The sequence below is a fragment of the Littorina saxatilis genome, linkage group LG8, assembly GCF_037325665.1.
Source record: "Littorina saxatilis isolate snail1 linkage group LG8, US_GU_Lsax_2.0, whole genome shotgun sequence".
In the NCBI taxonomy this organism is placed as follows: domain Eukaryota; kingdom Metazoa; phylum Mollusca; class Gastropoda; order Littorinimorpha; family Littorinidae; genus Littorina; species Littorina saxatilis.
This window is the reverse complement of record NC_090252.1, coordinates 60,212,164-60,232,163: the sequence shown is the minus strand read 5'-3', so window position 1 is coordinate 60,232,163 and position 20,000 is coordinate 60,212,164. Positions and strand designations below refer to the sequence as shown.

General features: G+C 39.8%; 1 protein-coding gene across 1 annotated transcript in view; it reads right to left on the bottom strand.

Annotated features, from left to right (window-relative positions):
* The window catches only part of LOC138974769 (uncharacterized), a 38,379-nt gene that overhangs the window by 17,013 nt on the left and 1,366 nt on the right, over nucleotides 1–20,000 (bottom strand). Inside the window, exon 3 of the mRNA XM_070347495.1 lies at nucleotides 751–937. Coding sequence (XP_070203596.1) covers nucleotides 751–937 — 187 coding nt within the window. The remainder of the gene's footprint in view (nucleotides 1–750; nucleotides 938–20,000) is intronic.

The window sequence follows — 20,000 nt, the reverse complement described above, 5'->3', positions numbered from 1 at the left end:
GTATAACAGACTTAACTCTTAAACAAGTCGAGTGAAGCGATATCAACACTGTTAGTCCATCTGCCGGCCTGAAACAAAAACACCAATACTGACAACTAGTCATACTTCATGTCTAACTGAAACCCAAGGACCGAGACAGGTGGTGCTCGTCTTTGCGAAGCAGGCGAATGTATAGTAGCTAGTTTGCATATATGTTCTTTATTTCTGAGCCCGTTTTGAAAGTAAACTTGACATGTCTATACATTTTAGGATTCAGGAATTAAACAATACCATGCGATCATTTTTAAATATATATTTTCATTTTCATTTGTTTGTTTCCACATAAATAAAATCATTAAACAACTGCTAAGCTCCCATGCTGAAATTCAATCCTATAGTCTGCATAAGTCAAATAATGATTGACCAAATTTGATTCGAATTGGTTTGAAAAATGAAGTCGTCACAGTGCCGCCGATTAAACAACGGATATGGCGTCATGACAAGACATTAATCAAAACACAAAAACAAAATAAGTTGGGATATCATCTACAACACTTCATAAGCAAAGCTCATGAGGATCTGCCCAGTAGTTTTCCGGGAACCGCTCTTCACACACATGCATGCACATACATACGTACACCACCGCCCTAGTCTCGATACCCAGTCTATCATAATTTTGTTTAGTCAAAGCTTGACTTAATAAAAAACCGCATGTAAGTTTAGAAAGAACTTGCACAGTTGCACACTAATGACAGGTAAGGTATGACTTACTGATGGTAACAGCTCCAACGAACTGATCCATTTTATTGCTGGGTTGTATTGACACGAAAAAGTAGTGAGTCATCTCCGTGTTGTAGTTTACTGGCAGCGTCATGTCACAGTGACCTCGCTGGTACTCCAGTCCGTCCGTGTCATTGAATGTCGACAGATTGAGACTTGACAACAGCTGGTCTTCTGTCTGAACACAGGACACAGTTTACATGGTTAGTCAAACAACAAAGACCGACTCGTCTGTGAGCGAAAATGCAGGTGAACAATCCCAGCCCTAAGACATTGATCCTGGATCACTCAAACGATCTACAGAAGCAAATTAGCGCATGCAGTGCTCTAGTGCATCGATACAACTTCTGTAATGAGTGGCTGTTATTTTGTTATGTCACACGCATTCCTTCTTTGCCACTACTAAAGCAAACGTGTGCAAGATTGTATGTTACACGCTTTGAAGCCGAAATCAATTATTTTGATTATGCATTTATTTCTGAAATTTTTTACCTTCACATACATTCAGTCACTACCTTCAACACTTATGTTTTCAGTATTCATTTCAAGTGATCACGAACGTAAAAAAATGGGTATCAAACTGTTGTTACATTTTGTTGTGCATTCTGAATAGTTTGCCAACAGGCCTTGGTCAGTCAATCACGTTTTATCTGTGTACTAAGTGTTTGACGGAAAAGAATAACACCAACCCCGTTCTCCTGTATATAACTGAAAGCCACATTTTCTTCTTCATTCAATTTCTGTTTTCAAAAGCTTCGTCAACTTTCCACTCACACGACAAGCTCCCTTTACCAAGCTTCAATTAAGAACCCTGAATACGAAAGGTCAAAACAAAACCACAGGTACTACTTTCACTATCGTCGTCTGCAACGAAAACCGAAAATGGAGAAACGCTTTGCTACGTACACAGATGAAGAAATTTCAAAGAAAAGATCGAACCTTACACCTGTGACTAGGAAAAGTTGCATAGACAGTTCCGTGCGGATCTCACCACGTATCAACGTACATCCGATGCTCAGGACCTACAGATAGGTGACGCTTTGGCGATTAAGGCTTCGTCTTCAGCTCTAACACGCACGCAGACAGTCAGGCAGGTCTAATCTGCACCAGCGGTGTTGGAAGGTTTTGATTTAGAAACACTCGAATGTTACTTCGACGAGATAAACGAACCAAAAGTCAAAAGTGTGCCCCAAATTCGGAAAATATTCTTTCAAAACGGCACTGTAAAAACCATCAACATCACTCTGAGAAAATAAACAATACAAACGCAACCAGTTCCCGTGTGGAACATTTCGGGTGGACTTTCCCACGACCTGACCTACAAAAATCCTCCGTGTTCGTTCGCGCTTTGCATTCAATCTGTGTTAGTGCGCGTGTGTGTTTGTGTGTTTAACTTTCGTTGGTATGTGCTGTTTGGTTCAAAATAAGTTTATCTTTTTTCATTGAAAGATTCAGAAACGTTGGTAAATACTTTGTTGAATGCATTCAACCAGAAAAGACACGAAACGCATTGAATCTATCTTCTGCGCGCATGCGTGTGTAGGGGATGTGTAAAAGGGCAATTGAGTTGTTCAGTCTTGTTTTGTGCCTGTTATTTCGTCCCCAAAAACTCATTTATGTCTTTCTATGCCTATGCTGTGAGACATAATCGCTATTACGAGTTAGTCGTGTGACATAGTTTTCTTGCACACTCGACTGCTGCTGTCTCACTTCGGCTACGCCGTCGTGAGACATCTACAGTCTCGTGTGCAAGAAAACTCTGTCACACGACTAACTCGTAATAGCGGGTAATGTCACACGCTTTCCTTCTTTGCCACTACTAAAGCAAACGTGTGCAAGAGTGTATGTTACACGCTTTAGGAGCATGGCAAGAACGAATTCAAACTCAAAATCGTCCCTCCAAAAGCCAAAAAATGCACACACGACTTTTATTTCTCCTGCTGTTATCGTTTCTTCTCTTTACAAATTCTTCAACGCTCAGAATACTGAAAACGGCATCCCAGACGACAGTACTGTTTCCATACGCGAATTTAGCTCCCCTTGGAAAGTGGCTCGCTCAGGAGGCCTGTTAGTCTGACACTATAAGGACAGAGTTCTGTAGTGGAATGCATGAATGGAGACTATCAAGCTAGTTGGGAACTAAATCCAAAGTTCGAAACTATCGCTCTAGTGCGCAATGCATGGCACGATATTTTCAAATGTTCCGACCTAAGTTGGTGACTAACTTGCCTAAATTTGGTCCTCCTCCGAGAAGGACCAAATTCCTTAGTTTCGAACTATTGCAAAAATACAAATGGCGGCCGCCATGACAGTCTTTGATTTTGCTGTACAAAAAAATCAAATATTCGGCAGTCCGACGCATGAACCAAAGAATGATGTCGACAAAGAAGTTGAAACATTGATTGCGCTTTGGAGGGGGTTCAAATACAAGTCGTGAAGTGACCGGCACAGCTGATTTGGGACACGATCTACCTTGAGTCGGGAGATTTGCTATGAACATTGACTAAATTTCCACTTTTTACATCAGCGACTGTACAAATTTGGCTTGTACATCTTCCTGTCGCTGATTTTAATCGGTTTGGATCATCCAACAGGTAAGAGCAAGATTCATCCGTTGTGTGCGTGTAGTTTGTGTGTCCCACGGTGTGTGTGTTCGTTTGTGCGCCTCGGTGTGTGAGTGTGTGTCAGATTATATTGCAATAATACATTTGTTAGAAAGTGAGAGCAAGGGTAGATCTAGATCTATGGGCCAGGCAGTACTGTCTGAGTGTCTCCGAAACCGTGTTCAGTGTCATAGGAAAATAGGCCTACGAGCCATTGTGTAGTGGTGACGATGAAAGATACAGTTGTTGTTTTTCTGACAGTGACATTGACAATGAACGATCGTCAATGCATCAATGATTATGCACAGCAGCATCGGTTTCTTCGGAACTGTGCACTGTTGACTGAATTTCCCACGGTGGAGCAATGAACAGTAGACACTAAAACAAAGCTAATCTAATGCATTGAAGCATCGCTGTAGATCTATCTCATTCAACTAACAATATAATGCAGTGAATGGCAAATCTATCTCTGAATGAACTGTTGTGTATCCTTATTTGCTGTAAATGTCCTGCCTCACACTGCACTCCCAACATTAGAAGTATGTTTTCTAAGCTGAATGCATGTATAATTTGATATAGTAAGTGTGTAAAGCCAAGAGTAACACTAACTGGCCCAAAACAATTTTTGTGTGTATACAAATGAAGAAAGAAACTGACTTCACTTGAATCACTGCCACTGAAAGTGTGTCTATTGTGTATTTTTAGAAGGGTTATTCAACAATGACTTATTTTTCTGTTTAAATACTTGATATTTACTCTGCATGAACAGAGTCAGAGGTAAATGCTGCTGTATAAACTATGATTGTGAAAGAGGGAATAAAAGAATCAATGAGCGAGTGGTTTAATTATAATACAGTTATTATTTATTGTTAATTAATTATTTTATGGTGTGTTTTTTCAGGCCTCCTAAGAAACCAGAGGTGATGAAGTGTTCATACAGCTCTTGCATTCAGATATATATATATGGATTCTGGAGAGGATTCAGACTGAGTGGACATGCTGCTTTACAGACTACCATGAAGAGTAAGTCACACATTTCTGTACCACTACCAAGTACCTGCTTGTGCCTATTATTGTTATTGTAAAATTGATTTATGATATGTAAATTGGCACTGGTGATAGTAGTTTGAAGCTGTGTAGATGTTTTTGGCAGACTTTTGTACGTTGTGTTGTAAAGAGATCTGCGTTTCACATTAGATGCACTTACAATCTAGATAGATACATTCAGCTATGTCAACACTTGTTACATCTGAATCTAAGAGTAGTGGCAGGAGATGCAAGTTTATTGACACAAAAACATTACGGCTTTGTATAAAATAAATTCTTACATCTGTATGTATCCTTGCATAGTACAATTTGTACTATTTATACAAAATGGTACATAAAGCTTGGTTTTAGTTCTCTTTCTCTTCTCAAATCCTTTGCCACTATTCTTGAAGTAAATTACACAGTGTGAATGAACTAATGCAGCACAGGAAAGTAAAACAAAATTGCAAGATAAAATGAAATCATTACTAATTTACTGGAATTATTTTAAAGGCACATACAGTTATTCTTCCCTTGGCTCACCATCCTAGATCTTGCCAGGCTTTTACATGGAATAAGAATGAATCTGTTCACTCGGATACTTCTAAATTCAACACCCTGGCTTCTTCCTGCTCAGAGTTAGATTTTGTTGTGGAAACCACTCTCAGATTAACAAAAATGTTACTTCTTTACTTCTGCGAGTGACTTTTGAGAAATTCGTTCATAAACAAAATTCAACTATGCACATGAAGCAGTCACTGACTGTCAGGGTGTCAATATTTTATGTGTCTGGGTGAAGTTATGTTCCTATCCCATGTACAACTGGCCAGATCTGAAATGGCCAAAATCAATGGGATCAACACACATCCCCAGAATCTTCATCGCTGGAAAATGTGGTGGGTTGAATGTATTTTAATAAAAAGGCTGACAGGCGAGTGCTTTGGATCCTGAAAGTTCTGTTTTGGACTGAAATCGAGACACATTTCCCAATGAAACTCAAACTGTATAGTGTTGATGCTGAAGAGCGAAAGTGTGTGGGTTGAGGGCACACTTGTTTTTGACTAAAATCGAGAAACATTTCTGCCGAGCACAAAGTTCATACACGCACAGATTTTTTTAATAGTTTAGATTACAATATCACACACACCATCCCCGATCCCAATGGTCATGTGAAGAGCAAGTGCTTCCTCACCCCCCACCCCCCACACACACACACACTGCTCAACACGTACACACCTTCTCCCCCCAACACACACCCTCCCCTCGCTAACCCAAAACCCAACCCCGTGAATACTGAAGGTGCTCAATTATATGTTTTCTTAATTTTTCAGGAAGGACCGCTATGTTTGCACCTTGGTTCCTGGGTTCGCTGGGGACGATGATCAAATTCAGAGTACCATCACAATTCTGTGTTTTTCCATCTGATTCGGCTGAGAATGCTTGCAGAGGTTTCTACACTACCCGTCATAAAAAGTAGGCAGATGCGTTTGAGGGCAGATCTTACTGATGAGGCTGTTGATTGAAAAACCAAGTATATGACTGAAAAGGCCATTAATTTCCCTACTTTATTCAGAAACAAAATTGGGTTTTCATGACGTAGTGTCTATGCAGTGAAACCTGCAACACAGACACCCCCCCCCTCCCACAAATCAAATTCACAAAATCAAGCTTCCCGTGTTAAAATCAACAACACAAATCAGAACAACTAAACCGAAACATGTTTTGCATGTCATTAGACAGAACAATCAAATCTTTATCCAAAACAGTCCGTTTTGTTCACATATATCTTGTCTAACATGAACGCTATGGCATGCTGAGCGTGTAGTTGTCAATCCTCTCAGTTTTTGAAGTCGTTTTAGCGGGTAATGAGACCAAAAATGGTACATTTCAGAACTCCTCAACGCATTGTCTTAAAACTGTCAGTGATTTGTGCTAACACACGTCGTTAAGTACAAAAATGAGACCAAAAAATGGTACATTTCAGTAACTCCTCAACGCATTGTCTTAAAACTTGTCAGTGATTTGGGCTAACACATGTCGTTAAGTACACACGGAATCTCAAGTCATGTGAGATATTAGTTCTGCTGTTGCGCGACATGCCAGAACGAATTTTAAAAATAAAAATGTACCCTGTCCAATGAACTGAATTTGTAAAAAAAATTAGCATGCATTAAGAAAAATGAAAGCTTCAATTTACCTTTAATTTCATACATTTTCAACTATGACTGTTCACAGCGCACTTGTACGCACACACACATTCTTGGAAAATGCTCTTTCAAGAGCCATGATCAGTTAAGCGTGTCAGCCGTGAGCTTTTCTAGGCGTAGGCCTACATTTGCGCTCAGCGCTCTGAATGAGGCAAAATATTAATGTTCGCGTTGAAATCCTCATACCGCCAATGTCTGATAAAATATGTACATGAAATTTAATTGTGTGACGCATCTGTTATTGTTCTTGAAGATAACAACAAATTAATTGTTTTTCAATGAGTCAGCGAAGACCTACCATCAATTTAAGAACTCTTTCTGGCATGTCAATTAACAGCAGACTAATGTCTCAAATGACTTTAAAATCCGTATGAACTTTCCCACATGTGTTACTACTGTTAGCACAAATCACCGCAACGTTGAAGGCAATGCGTTGAGGAGTTACGAAAACGTACCGGTTTTTGTCTCATTACCCACTAAAACTGCCTTTTACAGCTTCTCAGAGGAATGACACCTACACAAATCAACATGCCTTAATGTCAGTGTTAGACCAGATATGTGAACAAAACTGACTGATTTGGATGCAGATTTGATTGTTTTTTCTATTGACGTGCAGAAGATGTTCTGACTTTTGTGCTCTATTTCAAAAAATAAATTCCAAATTCGGCGGTCGATTCACTAAAACGAAGTTTGACCATGAACGGTATCAATACTTACTTAATTTAAACCCTCCAGACTTTTAGCTTTTATATTATCTGAATGTCTGAGTATACACCCCCTAGATCATCGGTGACCTGAAGAAAGCAGTTATATACTCATAGACAGACGCGTGTGAAGCATGTTTAAATGTGGAGTACGCTCATTTAAAAAAAAAATACACCAAGTTTGTTTGAGAATACTCCAAGTCCAAAACAGGGATTCCCAGGTCTGAATGTTGATTAAGGTATACTTTTGTGATTCGAATTGCCCCGAATGTTACAATCTTGAGCGCTTAGATCGGGCAAGTTTGGCTACCGCTCAATTTTAAAACCCGTACCGTTGAGTCGATCCCCAAAATTGGGAACTTAATTTAAAATTGCACAAAAGTCAGCCTATTTGATCTTCAAAATTGTCACTTTGTAGAAGGGTCATGCATAGGCTGAAGTTTATGTCCACAAATGTAGGTTATTAACTTGTTGTGGGTTGCATTGTTTTTGGGTCAACCTGTATTTGGTTTTTTTAATAAACGGCCTCATCATAAAGATTTGCCCTCAAACGGATCTGCCTACTTTTTATGACGAGTATCATAGTTGGCTCAGTGGCTAAAGAAACATTCTACAGGATGAATAAACAAACAAACAAATCTCATGATTCTCTGTGTTTTAATGTGTGTGTGTGTGTGTGTTTTGGGGAGTTTGTTTTGGTTTTTAGTGAGAGGATGGCTGGTGGTTTGGATGGGGTGAAAAGCTGAGTGACACTGTGATTGTGGATAATTAAATTGTTGTTGCTGCTGTCAGTTTCAAGGCACCGTTCTTCTTGCAAACGCCAAGTTTGGCTTACTATTTTATATCTGCATGGGCTCTTACATGAGGTTAGGCCATCTATACACTTTGATACATACCAAACATTTACATTCTGACTGGGTCATGTGCAAAGTTGGAATGTTTGAATGAATACATTTTGCGGATTGATGCCAGTAGAAGTTAAACAAATTAATTGATCAAACATTCCAACACTTCAAAGTAAACACACGTGTTTTTGACAGCTGGTATATGTTAAAGTGGAGGGATGGTTTTATTCCACGTGAAGCCTGCATGCCACATCTGAGACGTTGAGCGAAATCGTTTACACAAAATATGCAATCATTGTTTATCATCATTTAAATTAAAACGTTCATACACAATGACACAACTAATGTTGTCGGAAACTCAAAAGAACACATGAAAGAATAAAAGATGATCAATGCAGCAAAACGCGCCACTTGCACAGAGTGGGTTACAATTTCATGTTTGTTTAATTTAGCCTTCACATTTCCCTTATCATATCTTATATTTTAACATCGTTCTGTTCTTGTCAGCTTGAAATGTTTGCAGTTTTTACTCACGAAACAGGTTAGTCTTCTGAAGTCAGTGCAACATCAAAGCTAAAATTTCACACATGAGATGCATTTTGATGATCAGCTCTACCATACCGAAGCAATGCATTTAAACTGGCGCAGATTAATTTTCAAATGATGTTCAAGCAACAGCTAGCTTCCTTATAGACAGAGTGTCTAAGTTACAAAATATAGTCATCTCAGTATCCAACTTCATTACCTCTGTTTCTTTGCTTGCTTAGAAGAACTTCTCAGAGTGTTTGCGGCATTCATCAAACAAGATCATACACATTAATAATAATAATAACGATTACTTATATAGCGCGTAAACCTCGTGGTGACGAGCCCAGAGCGCTTTACACTTACACAATCATAATACAAACAAGGAAAGAGAACTAAATCCGAATAAATTCAAACATGGTCACACACACCCACACACGCACGCACACACACACGCACACACACACACACACACACACGCGCGCGCGCGCACACACACACACACACAATCTTTGTTTCGTCATTGTCAATGTTCAGGTAACCCGCAATGTCATTCCATGGTACGCATACGTTATTCTAGTACAACACACACAGGCACATACACATCCTCATGAACGCCACACTTTAGTAGATAATACACGTGGCAGCGCCGATGACTCACCGATCATGGGATCTCCTTCAGAGGTCTAACTTAAACATGTGTGTTTTGAGGGCTGTTCTAAAGGCAGATGGTGACTGGGAATCCCTAATGCTCCGGGGGATTTTCTCCCAGACAAGAGGTCCCTGGTACTTAAAGGATCTCTCAAATCCATAGTTAGTTGATTTTCTGTTTCTTTTTGGTTTACTAAGTACATTGGTATCTGTTGCAGAGCGAAGAGAGGAGAGGTTTGAATATTTTGATAACATCTCAGAGAGATAAGCAGGTCCTGTACCATGAAAGAAAGAGAAACAAATGCATGCAATTTTGTATTGAATACGACTTCTTACAGGCAGCCAGTGAAGGGATCTCAAAACAGGTGTGATGTGGTGTCTTTTAGGGGTCTTTGTGATTAATCTAGCGGAGTTGTTCTGTACTTTCTGCAGTTTTTCAATGAGATAGTCAAATGAACCAGAAAGAAGGGCATTTCCGTAATCTAGCCTTGAAAGAACGAGAGAGCAAATGAGGGTTTTTGTAGCATCGGAAGAAAGGCAGTGGCGGATGGAGCTAATTTTTCTCAGTTCATAGTAGGCATTTCTACAGACAGTGGAGACTTGTTGTTTGAAGCAGAGAGTTTCGTCGAAGATGACACCGAGGTTTTGTACTTGAGAAGCCAACTGAATATCAGTTCCAGCTATAGAGATTTGGGCAGGAAGGGATGGTTCTTTTTTAAGAGAAGGGGGTACAACTAGCATGATCTCGGTCTTGTCGTCATTAAGTTTCAATTTATTTTCGGTCATCCACAATTTCAAGTCAGAGATGCAGTTCTTAGTTGTCTCGATTGTGTTGGGGAGGTCAGTAATAGGGCCAGATTTTTGTAACTGAGTGTCATCAGCAAAGCTTTCATAGGAAACAGAGTGGCGAGAGATGACATTAGATATTGGTTTCGTGTACATGATGAATAGCACCGGGCCAAGTACAGAACCTTGGGGGACACCGAAAGTCAACGGGGATGGAGCAGATTGGAAGCCGTCAATGGAGACTATCTGAGAGCGGTCTGTGAGGTAGGACTTAAACCAAGCTAAGGCAGTGTGGCAAATACCAAAAGAATTGTGAAGTCTTGTCAGGAGAACGGAGTGGTCAATAGTGTCAAATGCTGCCGAGAGACATTAAAATATTGTCACTTCCTACTCATTGAATAATGTATTCATTGTATCTAATTATTCATGTTAAAGACCAGCACAAAATTGCAATCATTTAAATATGTCACTGACAAAGTATTCTACCCGATCTGGAAAAAAGGAAGAAACTCATAAGTGCATGATTCAAATCACTGATGATGTCTTGTAATTCGGTAGTGTTTCCAGTTAATCTTTTCTCTTTACATCTCACAATTCTTTTACTAGTTTATTTTGTAAGTAGAACACCAGGCCAAAACATTGTTGGCTCCTTTTGTATGACATCACACATTTTCAAGGATTTGCTTGCTAACTTGCTTGTTTCTTAATTTGTTTAATGATCGCTCCAAATTACATTCCTTCCTTTATCTGGCACTCTTGTTCTCAACTTTGTCCCTCCCTCTTAGCGGTTTAGAGAGAGAGGGAGAGAGTGAGTGTGTGTGTGTGTGTGTGTGTGTTAGTGTGTGCGTATGCCTGTGTGTGTGTGAGAGAGAGAGATAGAGACTGAGAGAAAGAAAGAGAGAGAGTTGATCTATTGTCTTGATTCCCTCATTCAATTTTCTTTTGTTGTATAGTGTAGAACTTAGACAGCTTCGTGACATACCTGTGGTGCGGTTTTATGGTCGTTTAACTCTCCATCGGTGAATCATGCAATTATTTCTCTTCAACGATTACTCGGTCTCTACTGACAACTCTAAACTCCACAAAACACGACTTTTTTCAGTTCAGAAATGTCAGTTTCGCTCCCATAAATTGAAACACAAACTTAAATACATCCATACATCATTGTCTGTTACAAAGTTCCAGCTTTGCTTTAAAATGCACAATCAGTATGAGGGACACGGACTTTTTCCCAGTACATACCGACTGAGCCATCACTCAAATCTTCGACGACACTGACTCAGCCTATATGCTGCGTACATCTCCCCGGTCGGGCAGTTTTAGCTCTCGTAATGTGCGGAAGAACTGAGAGAAACATTTGCGTTCTGCCTATGTTTGTCTTGTTTGCTCGCCAAAATAATATTGCATCGATCAACCACTCAAGTTCGCACTGTTACCATGCTCCCAATCCCATGCTGGTTTGTTTACCACTTTCGAAGGTGAAGAGTTCACCGCGCCTGCGCAGTGACGGGGATTCCCCGTGACGTCACTTGAAAGTTATGACCTACTCTTTTTGTTGGTAACTAAGTAGTCTCGACCAAGTTCGCTCTCATGCATTGCAGACTGACTAAATCTTTAGTTACGAACTGCGTAGTTCGAACCTACGTTTAGTTGCTAACTATAATAGTCTCCATTCATGCATTCCACTACAGAACATAGATGACAAAGATTCCGGAATGAACAAACATTTCGCGGATGCAGACACAGAAAGACGTCATGAAGAATGCGATGCTTCAAAAGATACAGACTGTGACGATGACTGTGACGTCTTCTTCTTCTTCTTTTCGATCGCCGATCACACTTGGAGTCCAGTAGTGGAATGCATGAATGGAGACTATTATAGTTAGCAACTAAACGTAGGTTCGAACTACGCAGTTCGTAACTAAAGATTTAGTCAGTCTGCAATGCATGAGAGCGAACTTGGTCGAGACTACTTAGTTACCAGCTAAAAGAGTAGGTCATAACTTTCAGGTGACGTCATAGGGAAATCCCCGTCATTGCGCAGGCGCGGTGAACTCTTCACCTTCGAAAGTGGTAAACAAACCAGCATGGGTTTGGGAGCATGGTAACAGTGCGAACTTGAGTGGTTGATCGATGCAATATTATTTTGGCGAGCAAACAAGACAAACATAGGCAGAACGCAAATGTTTCTCTCAGTTCTTCCGCACATTACGAGAGCTAAAACTGCCCGACCGGGGAGATGTACGCAGCATATAGGCTGAGTCAGTGTCGTCGAAGATTTGAGTGATGGCTCAGTCGGTATGTACTGGGAAAAAGTCCGTGTCCCTCATACTGATTGTGCATTTTAAAGCAAAGCTGGAACTTTGTAACAGACAATGATGTATGGATGTATTTAAGTTTGTGTTTCAATTTATGGGAGCGAAACTGACATTTCTGAACTGAAAAAAGTCGTGTTTTGTGGAGTTTAGAGTTGTCAGTAGAGACCGAGTAATCGTTGAAGAGAAATAATTGCATTTTTCACCGATGGAGAGTTAAACGACCATAAAACCGCACCACAGGTATGTCACGAAGCTGTCTAAGTTCTACACTATACAACAAAAGAAAATTGAATGAGGGAATCAAGACAATAGATCAACTCTCTCTCTTTCTTTCTCTCAGTCTCTATCTCTCTCTCTCTCTCTCTCTCTCTCTCTCTCTCACACACACACAGGCATACGCACACACTAACACACACACACACACACACACTCACTCTCTCTCTCTAAACCGCTGAGAGGGAGGGACAAAGTTGAGAACAAGAGTGCCAGATAAAGGAAGGAATGTAATTTGGAGCGATCATGAAACAAATTAAGAAACAAGCAAGTTTGCAAGCAAATCCTTGAAAATGTGTGATGTCATACAAAAGGAGCCAACAATGTTTTGGCCTGGTGTTCTACTTACAAAATAAACTAGTAAAAGAATTGTGAGATGTAAAGACAAGACATCATCAGTGATTTGAATCATGCACTTATGATTTTCTTCCTTTTTTCCAGATCGGGTAGAATACTTTATGTCAGTGACATATTTAAATGATTGCAATTTTGTGCTGGTCTTTAACATGAATAATTAGATACAATGAATACATTATTCAATGAGTAGGAAGTGACAATATTTTAATGTGTATGATCTTGTTTGATGAATGCCGCAAACACTCTGAGAAGTTCTTCTAAGCAAGCAAAGAAACAGAGGTAATGAAGTTGGATACTGAGATGACTATATTTTGTAACTTAGACACTCTGTCTATAAGGAAGCTAGCTGTTTCTTGAACATCATTTGAAAATTAATCTGCGCCAGTTTAAATGCATTGCTTCGGTATGGTAGAGCTGATCATCAAAATGCATCTCATGTGTGAAATTTTAGCTTTGATGTTGCATTGACTTCAGAAGACTAACCTGTTTCGTGAGTAAAATCTGCAAACATTTCAAGCTGACAAGAACAGAACGATGTTAAAATATAAGATATGATAAGGGAAATGTGAAGGCTAAATTAAACAAAGAATGAAATTGTAACCCACTCTGTACAAGTGGCGCGTTTTGCTGCATTGATCATCTTTTATTCTTTCATGTGTTCTTTTGAGTTTCCGACAACATTTGTTGTGTCATTGTGTATGAACGTTTTAATTTAAATGATGATAAACAATGATTGCATATTTTGTGTAAACGATTTCGCTCAACGTCTCAGATGTGGCATGCAGGCTTCACGTGGAATAAAACCATCCCTCCACTTTAACATATACCAGCTGTCAAAAACACGTGTGTTTACTTTGAAGTGTTGGAATGTTTGATCAATTAATTTGTTTAACTTCTACTGGCATCAATCCGCAAAATGTATTCATTCAAACATTCCAACTTTGCACATGACCCAGTCAGAATGTAAATGTTTGGTATGTATCAAAGTGTATAGATGGCCTAACCTCATGTAAGAGCCCATGCAGATATAAAATAGTAAGCCAAACTTGGCGTTTGCAAGAAGAACGGTGCCTTGAAACTGACAGAAGCAACAACAATTTAATTATCAACAATCACAGTGTCACTCAGCTTTTCACCCCATCCAAACCACCAGCCATCCTCTCACTAAAAACCAAAACAAACTCCCCAAAACACACACACACACACACATTAAAGCACAGAGAATCATGAGATTTGTTTGTTTGTTTATTCATCCTGTAGAATGTTTCTTTAGCCACTGAGCCAACTATAATACTCGTCATAAAAAGTAGGCAGATCCGTTTGAGGGCAAATCTTTATGATGAGGCCGTTTATTAAAAAAACCAAATACAGGTTGACCCAAAAACAATGCAACCCACAACAAGTTAATAACCTACATTTGTGGACATAAACTTCAGCCTATGCATGACCCTTCTACAAAGTGACAATTTTGAAGATCAAATCGGCTGACTTTTGTGCAATTTTAAATTAAGTTCCCAATTTTGGGGATCGACTCAACGGTACAGGTTTTAAAATTTAAATTGTCGAAAAACACGCTCAGAAAGTTAAAACAAAGAGAGGTACAGAAAAGCGTGCTATCCTTCTTAGCGCAACTACTACCCCGCTCTTCTTGTCAATTTCACTGCCTTTGCCATGAGCGGTGGACTGACGATGCTACGAGTAACAGTATACGGTCTTGCTGAAAAATGGCATTGCGTTCAGTTTCATTCTGTGAGTTCGACAGCTACTTTTACTTGACTAAATGTTGTATTTTCGCCTTACGCGACTTGTTTTTTTTACAAATTCAGTTCATTGGACAGGGTACATTTTTATTTTTAAAATTCGTTCTGGCATGTCGCGCAACAGCAGAACTAATATCTCACATGACTTGAGATTCCGTGTGTACTTAACGACATGTGTTAGCCCAAATCACTGACAAGTTTTAAGACAATGCGTTGAGGAGTTACTGAAATGTACCATTTTTTGGTCTCATTTTTGTACTTAACGACGTGTGTTAGCACAAATCACTGACAGTTTTAAGACAATGCGTTGAGGAGTTCTGAAATGTACCATTTTTGGTCTCATTACCCGCTAAAACGACTTCAAAAACTGAGAGGATTGACAACTACACGCTCAGCATGCCATAGCGTTCATGTTAGACAAGATATATGTGAACAAAACGGACTGTTTTGGATAAAGATTTGATTGTTCTGTCTAATGACATGCAAAACATGTTTGAGTTTCGGTTTAGTTGTTCTGATTTGTGTTGTTGATTTTAACACGGGAAGCTTGATTTTGTGAATTTGATTTGTGGGAGGGGGGGGGGGGGGTGTCTGTGTTGCAGGTTTCACTGCATAGACACTACGTCATGAAAACCCAATTTTGTTTCTGAATAAAGTAGGGAAATTAATGGCCTTTACAGTCATATACTTGGTTTTTCAATCAACAGCCTCATCAGTAAGATCTGCCCTCAAACGCATCAGCCTACTTTTTATGACGGGTAGTGTAGAAACCTCTGCAAGCATTCTCAGCCGAATCAGATGGAAAAGCACAGAATTGTGATGGTACTCTGAATTTGATCATCGTCCCCAGCGAACCCAGGAACCAAGGTGCAAACAGCCTTCCCTTAATGTAGCGGTCCTTCCTGAAAAATAAAGAAAACATATAACTGAGCACCTTCAGTATTCACGGGGATGGGTTTTGGTTAGCGAGGGGAGGGTGTGTGTTGGGGGGAGAAGGTGTGTACGTGTTGAGCAGTGTGTGTGTGTGTGTGTGTGTGTGTGTGGGGGGGGTGAGGAAGCACTTGCTCTTCACATGACCATTGGGATCGGGGATGGTGTGTGTGATATTGTAATCTAAACTATTAAAAAAAAAATCTGTGCGTGTATGAACTTTGTGCTCGGCAGAAATGTTTCTCGATTTTAGTCAAAAACAAGTGTGCCCTCAACCCACACACTTTCGCTCTTCAGCATCAACACTATACAGTTTGAGTTTCGTTGGGAAATGTGTCTCGATTTCAGTCCAAAACAGAACTTTCAGGATCCAAAGCACTCGCCTGTCAGCCTTTTTATTAAAATACATTCAACCCACCACATTTTCCAGTGATGAAGATTCTGGGGATGTGTGTTGATCCCATTGATTTTGGCCATTTCAGATCTGGCCAGTTGTACATGGGATAGGAACATAACTTCACCCAGACACATAAAATATTGACACCCTGACAGTCAGTGACTGCTTCATGTGCATAGTTGAATTTTGTTTATGAACGAATTTCTCAAAAGTCACTCGCAGAAGTAAAGAAGTAACATTTTTGTTAATCTGAGAGTGGTTTCCACAACAAAATCTAATGTAGAAGTATCCGAGTGAACAGATTCATTCTTATTCCATGTAAAAGCCTGGCAAGATCTAGGATGGTGAGCCAAGGGAAGAATAACTGTATGTGCCTTTAAAATAATTCCAGTAAATTAGTAATGATTTCATTTTATCTTGCAATTTTGTTTTACTTTCCTGTGCTGCATTAGTTCATTCACACTGTGTAATTTACTTCAAGAATAGTGGCAAAAGATTTGAGAAGAGAAAGAGAACTAAAACCAAGCTTTATGTACCATTTTGTATAAATAGTACAAATTGTACTATGCAAGGATACATACAGATGTAAGAATGTATTTTATAAAAAGCCGTAATGTTTTTGTGTCAATAAACTTGCATCTCCTGCCACTACTCTCAGATTCAGATGTAACAAGTGTTGACATAGCTGAATGTATCTATCTAGATTGTAAGTGCATCTAATGTGAAACGCAGATCTCTTTACAACAGAAAGTACAAAAGTCTGCCAAAAACATCTACACAGCTTCAAACTACTATCACCAGTGCCAATTTACATATATCATAAATCAATTTTACAATAACAATTTAATAGGCACAAGCAGGTACTTGGTAGTGGTACAGAAATGTGTGACTTACTCTTCATGGTAGTCTGTAAAGCAGCATGTCCACTCAGTCTGAATCCTCTCCAGAATCCATATATATCTGAATGCAAGAGCTGTATGAACACTTCATCACACATCAACTCTGGTTTCTTAGGAGGCCTGAAAAAACACACCATAAAATAATTAATTAACAATAAATAATAACTGTATTATAATTAAACCACTCGCTCATTGATTCTTTTATTCCCTCTTTCACAATCATAGTTTATACAGCAGCATTTACCTCTGACTCTGTTCATGCAGAGTAAATATCAAGTATTTAAACAGAAAAATAAGTCATTGTTGAATAACCCTTCTAAAAATACACAATAGACACACTTTCAGTGGCAGTGATTCAAGTGAACTGTGAAGTCAGTTTCTTTCTTCATTTGTATACACACAAAAATTGTTTTGGGCCAGTTAGTGTTACTCTTGGCTTTACACACTTACTATATCAAATTATACATGCATTCAGCTTAAAAAACATACTTCTAATGTTGAGAGTGCAGTGTGAGGCAGGACATTTACAGCAAATAAGGATACACAACAGTTCATTCAGAGATAGATTTGCCATTCACTGCATTATATTGTTAGTTGAATGAGATAGATCTACAGCGATGCTTCAATGCATTAGATTAGCTTTGTTTTAGTGTCTACTGTTCATTGCTCCACCGTGGGAAATTCAGTCAACAGTGCACAGTTCCGAAGAAACCGATGCTGCTGTGCATAAATCATTGATGCATTGACGATCGTTCATTGTCAATGTCACTGTCAGAAAAACAACAACTGTATCTTTCATCGTCACCACTACACAATGGCTCGTAGGCCTATTTTCCTATGACACTGAACACGGTTTCGGAGACACTCAGACAGTACTGCCTGGGGCCCATAGATCTAGATCTACCCTTGCTCTCACTTTCTAACAAATGTATTATTGCAATATAATCTGACACACACTCACACACCGAGGCGCACAAACGAACACACACACCGTGGGACACACAAACTACACGCACACAACGGATGAATCTTGCTCTTACCTGTTGGATGATCCAAACCGATTAAAATCAGCGACAGGAAGATGTACAAGCCAAATGTGTACAGTCGCTGATGGAAAAAGTGGAAATTTAGTCAATGTTCATAGCAAATCTCCCGACTCAAGGTAGATCGTGTCCCAAATCAGCTGTGCCGGTCACTTCACGACTTGTATTTGAACCCCCTCCAAAGCGCAATCAATGTTTCAACTTCTTTGTCGACATCATTCTTTGGTTCATGCGTCGGACTGCCGAATATTTGATTTTTTTGTACAGCAAAATCAAAGACTGTCATGGCGGCCGCCATTTGTATTTTTGCAATAGTTCGAAACTAAGGAATTTGGTCCTCCTCGGAGGAGGACCAAATTCAGGCAAGTTAGTCACCAACTTAGGTCGGAACATTTGAAAATATCGTGCCATGCATTGCGCACTAGAGCGATAGTTTCGAACTTTGGATTTAGTTCCCAACTAGCTTGATAGTCTCCATTCATGCATTCCACTACAGATCTTGAGATATAATTAGTGGTCCTCTGCAGCGCAGCCACTGGCCCGTACAGCTTGTTGTGCAGGGACTCCGGCAATGGCCAGATTTCCTCTCTCAGCACCTGGTGGTTCCTACAGTCTCGTAGGATGTGGGCCGTGTCCTGCTCTGCTTCTCCACAAGAACACATGGGGGAGGGCACAACATGCAGCTTCCCGTGGAGATGCTGATTAAGTCTGTTGTGTCCCGTTCTCAGGCGGAAGATGACCACCTGCTGTGGTCTGGATAGCAGGTGGTAGCTGTCCTGTGGCTGGGAAGTCATTCACATATACCGAGACGTCATTCACAGTTGTTCGGTCACTTCCGTCAAAAAGTAGATCTGTCCACAATGGCTGCTCCTGTGTTTAGGTTTGTCAAGCTTGAGTACGCAAAACGTGTTTGTTCTCTCCTCTGTTGAAGCTGTGAGACATAAATGCTATTCCGACTTGGTAGTGTGACAGACGTGTTCTTCCACACTCGATTAGCTTATGTCTAACTCAGCCTGACGGCTTCGTTAGACAATCAACGTAATCTCGTGTGGAAGAACACGTCTGTCACACTACCAAGTCGGAATAGCAGGTAATATCACTTCATTTGATATGGCTATGCAGAACTGTTCTTTAAGCAACACAATGAATTGGCAGTGCAAATAATAATGTGTTTACACAAAGGAACAATAGTTCTTTACATTCTTTAATACAAACAAAAACAGTCTAAATGAAGGAAGCCTTTGCCTTGCTGTAAATTGTGAATACCAACTATTCAACAACGACAGGACTCTAATCAACAATAGGGAGATTTAAAAGACAGCACGTTTCGTTTTGCAGCTCGTTTCGTTTGGTGAATGAGTCACCCCGCGAAACGGAACGTGAAACGAGACGGCATAGGCCGCAGACAAGATTTAGATGTATTCACGTTTCGTTTCGGAATGAAGGAAGGGCGATAAATCTTCAAGTGAAATTATCACGTCTGTCCTCGATCAGAATGGAAAAAAAAACCCTAGGAGGTGGTCCAGAATCGGGCATACTTTGATTATTTTCAGTCCAAATAAATCACACAGACTTTGTTTATACAAAATCACATACGAAGCCAGAATAAAAATTCGATGCGATGACCTACTTCTGCTTCGCCATTTGCTTTCTCACCATGAAGTTGGATAAATGTACCAGGATCAGCACCCTTCAAAATATTTCAGTTCACAACAGTTGTCTACCTCCAATGAACACATTCTCAGCGCTGAAAGACTGTGAAAGGGCTGATGAATCTAGCAATGCATAACATGGCCAACAAATAAAACTGTTAGTGTGCAAAAATACTCACAAAAGTTGACGAAATATTGTTCGTTTTTTGGGGGTGGAAAACGTGACTGCGTTTTGACGTTCCACGTTTCGTTTCAGTTGACCTTC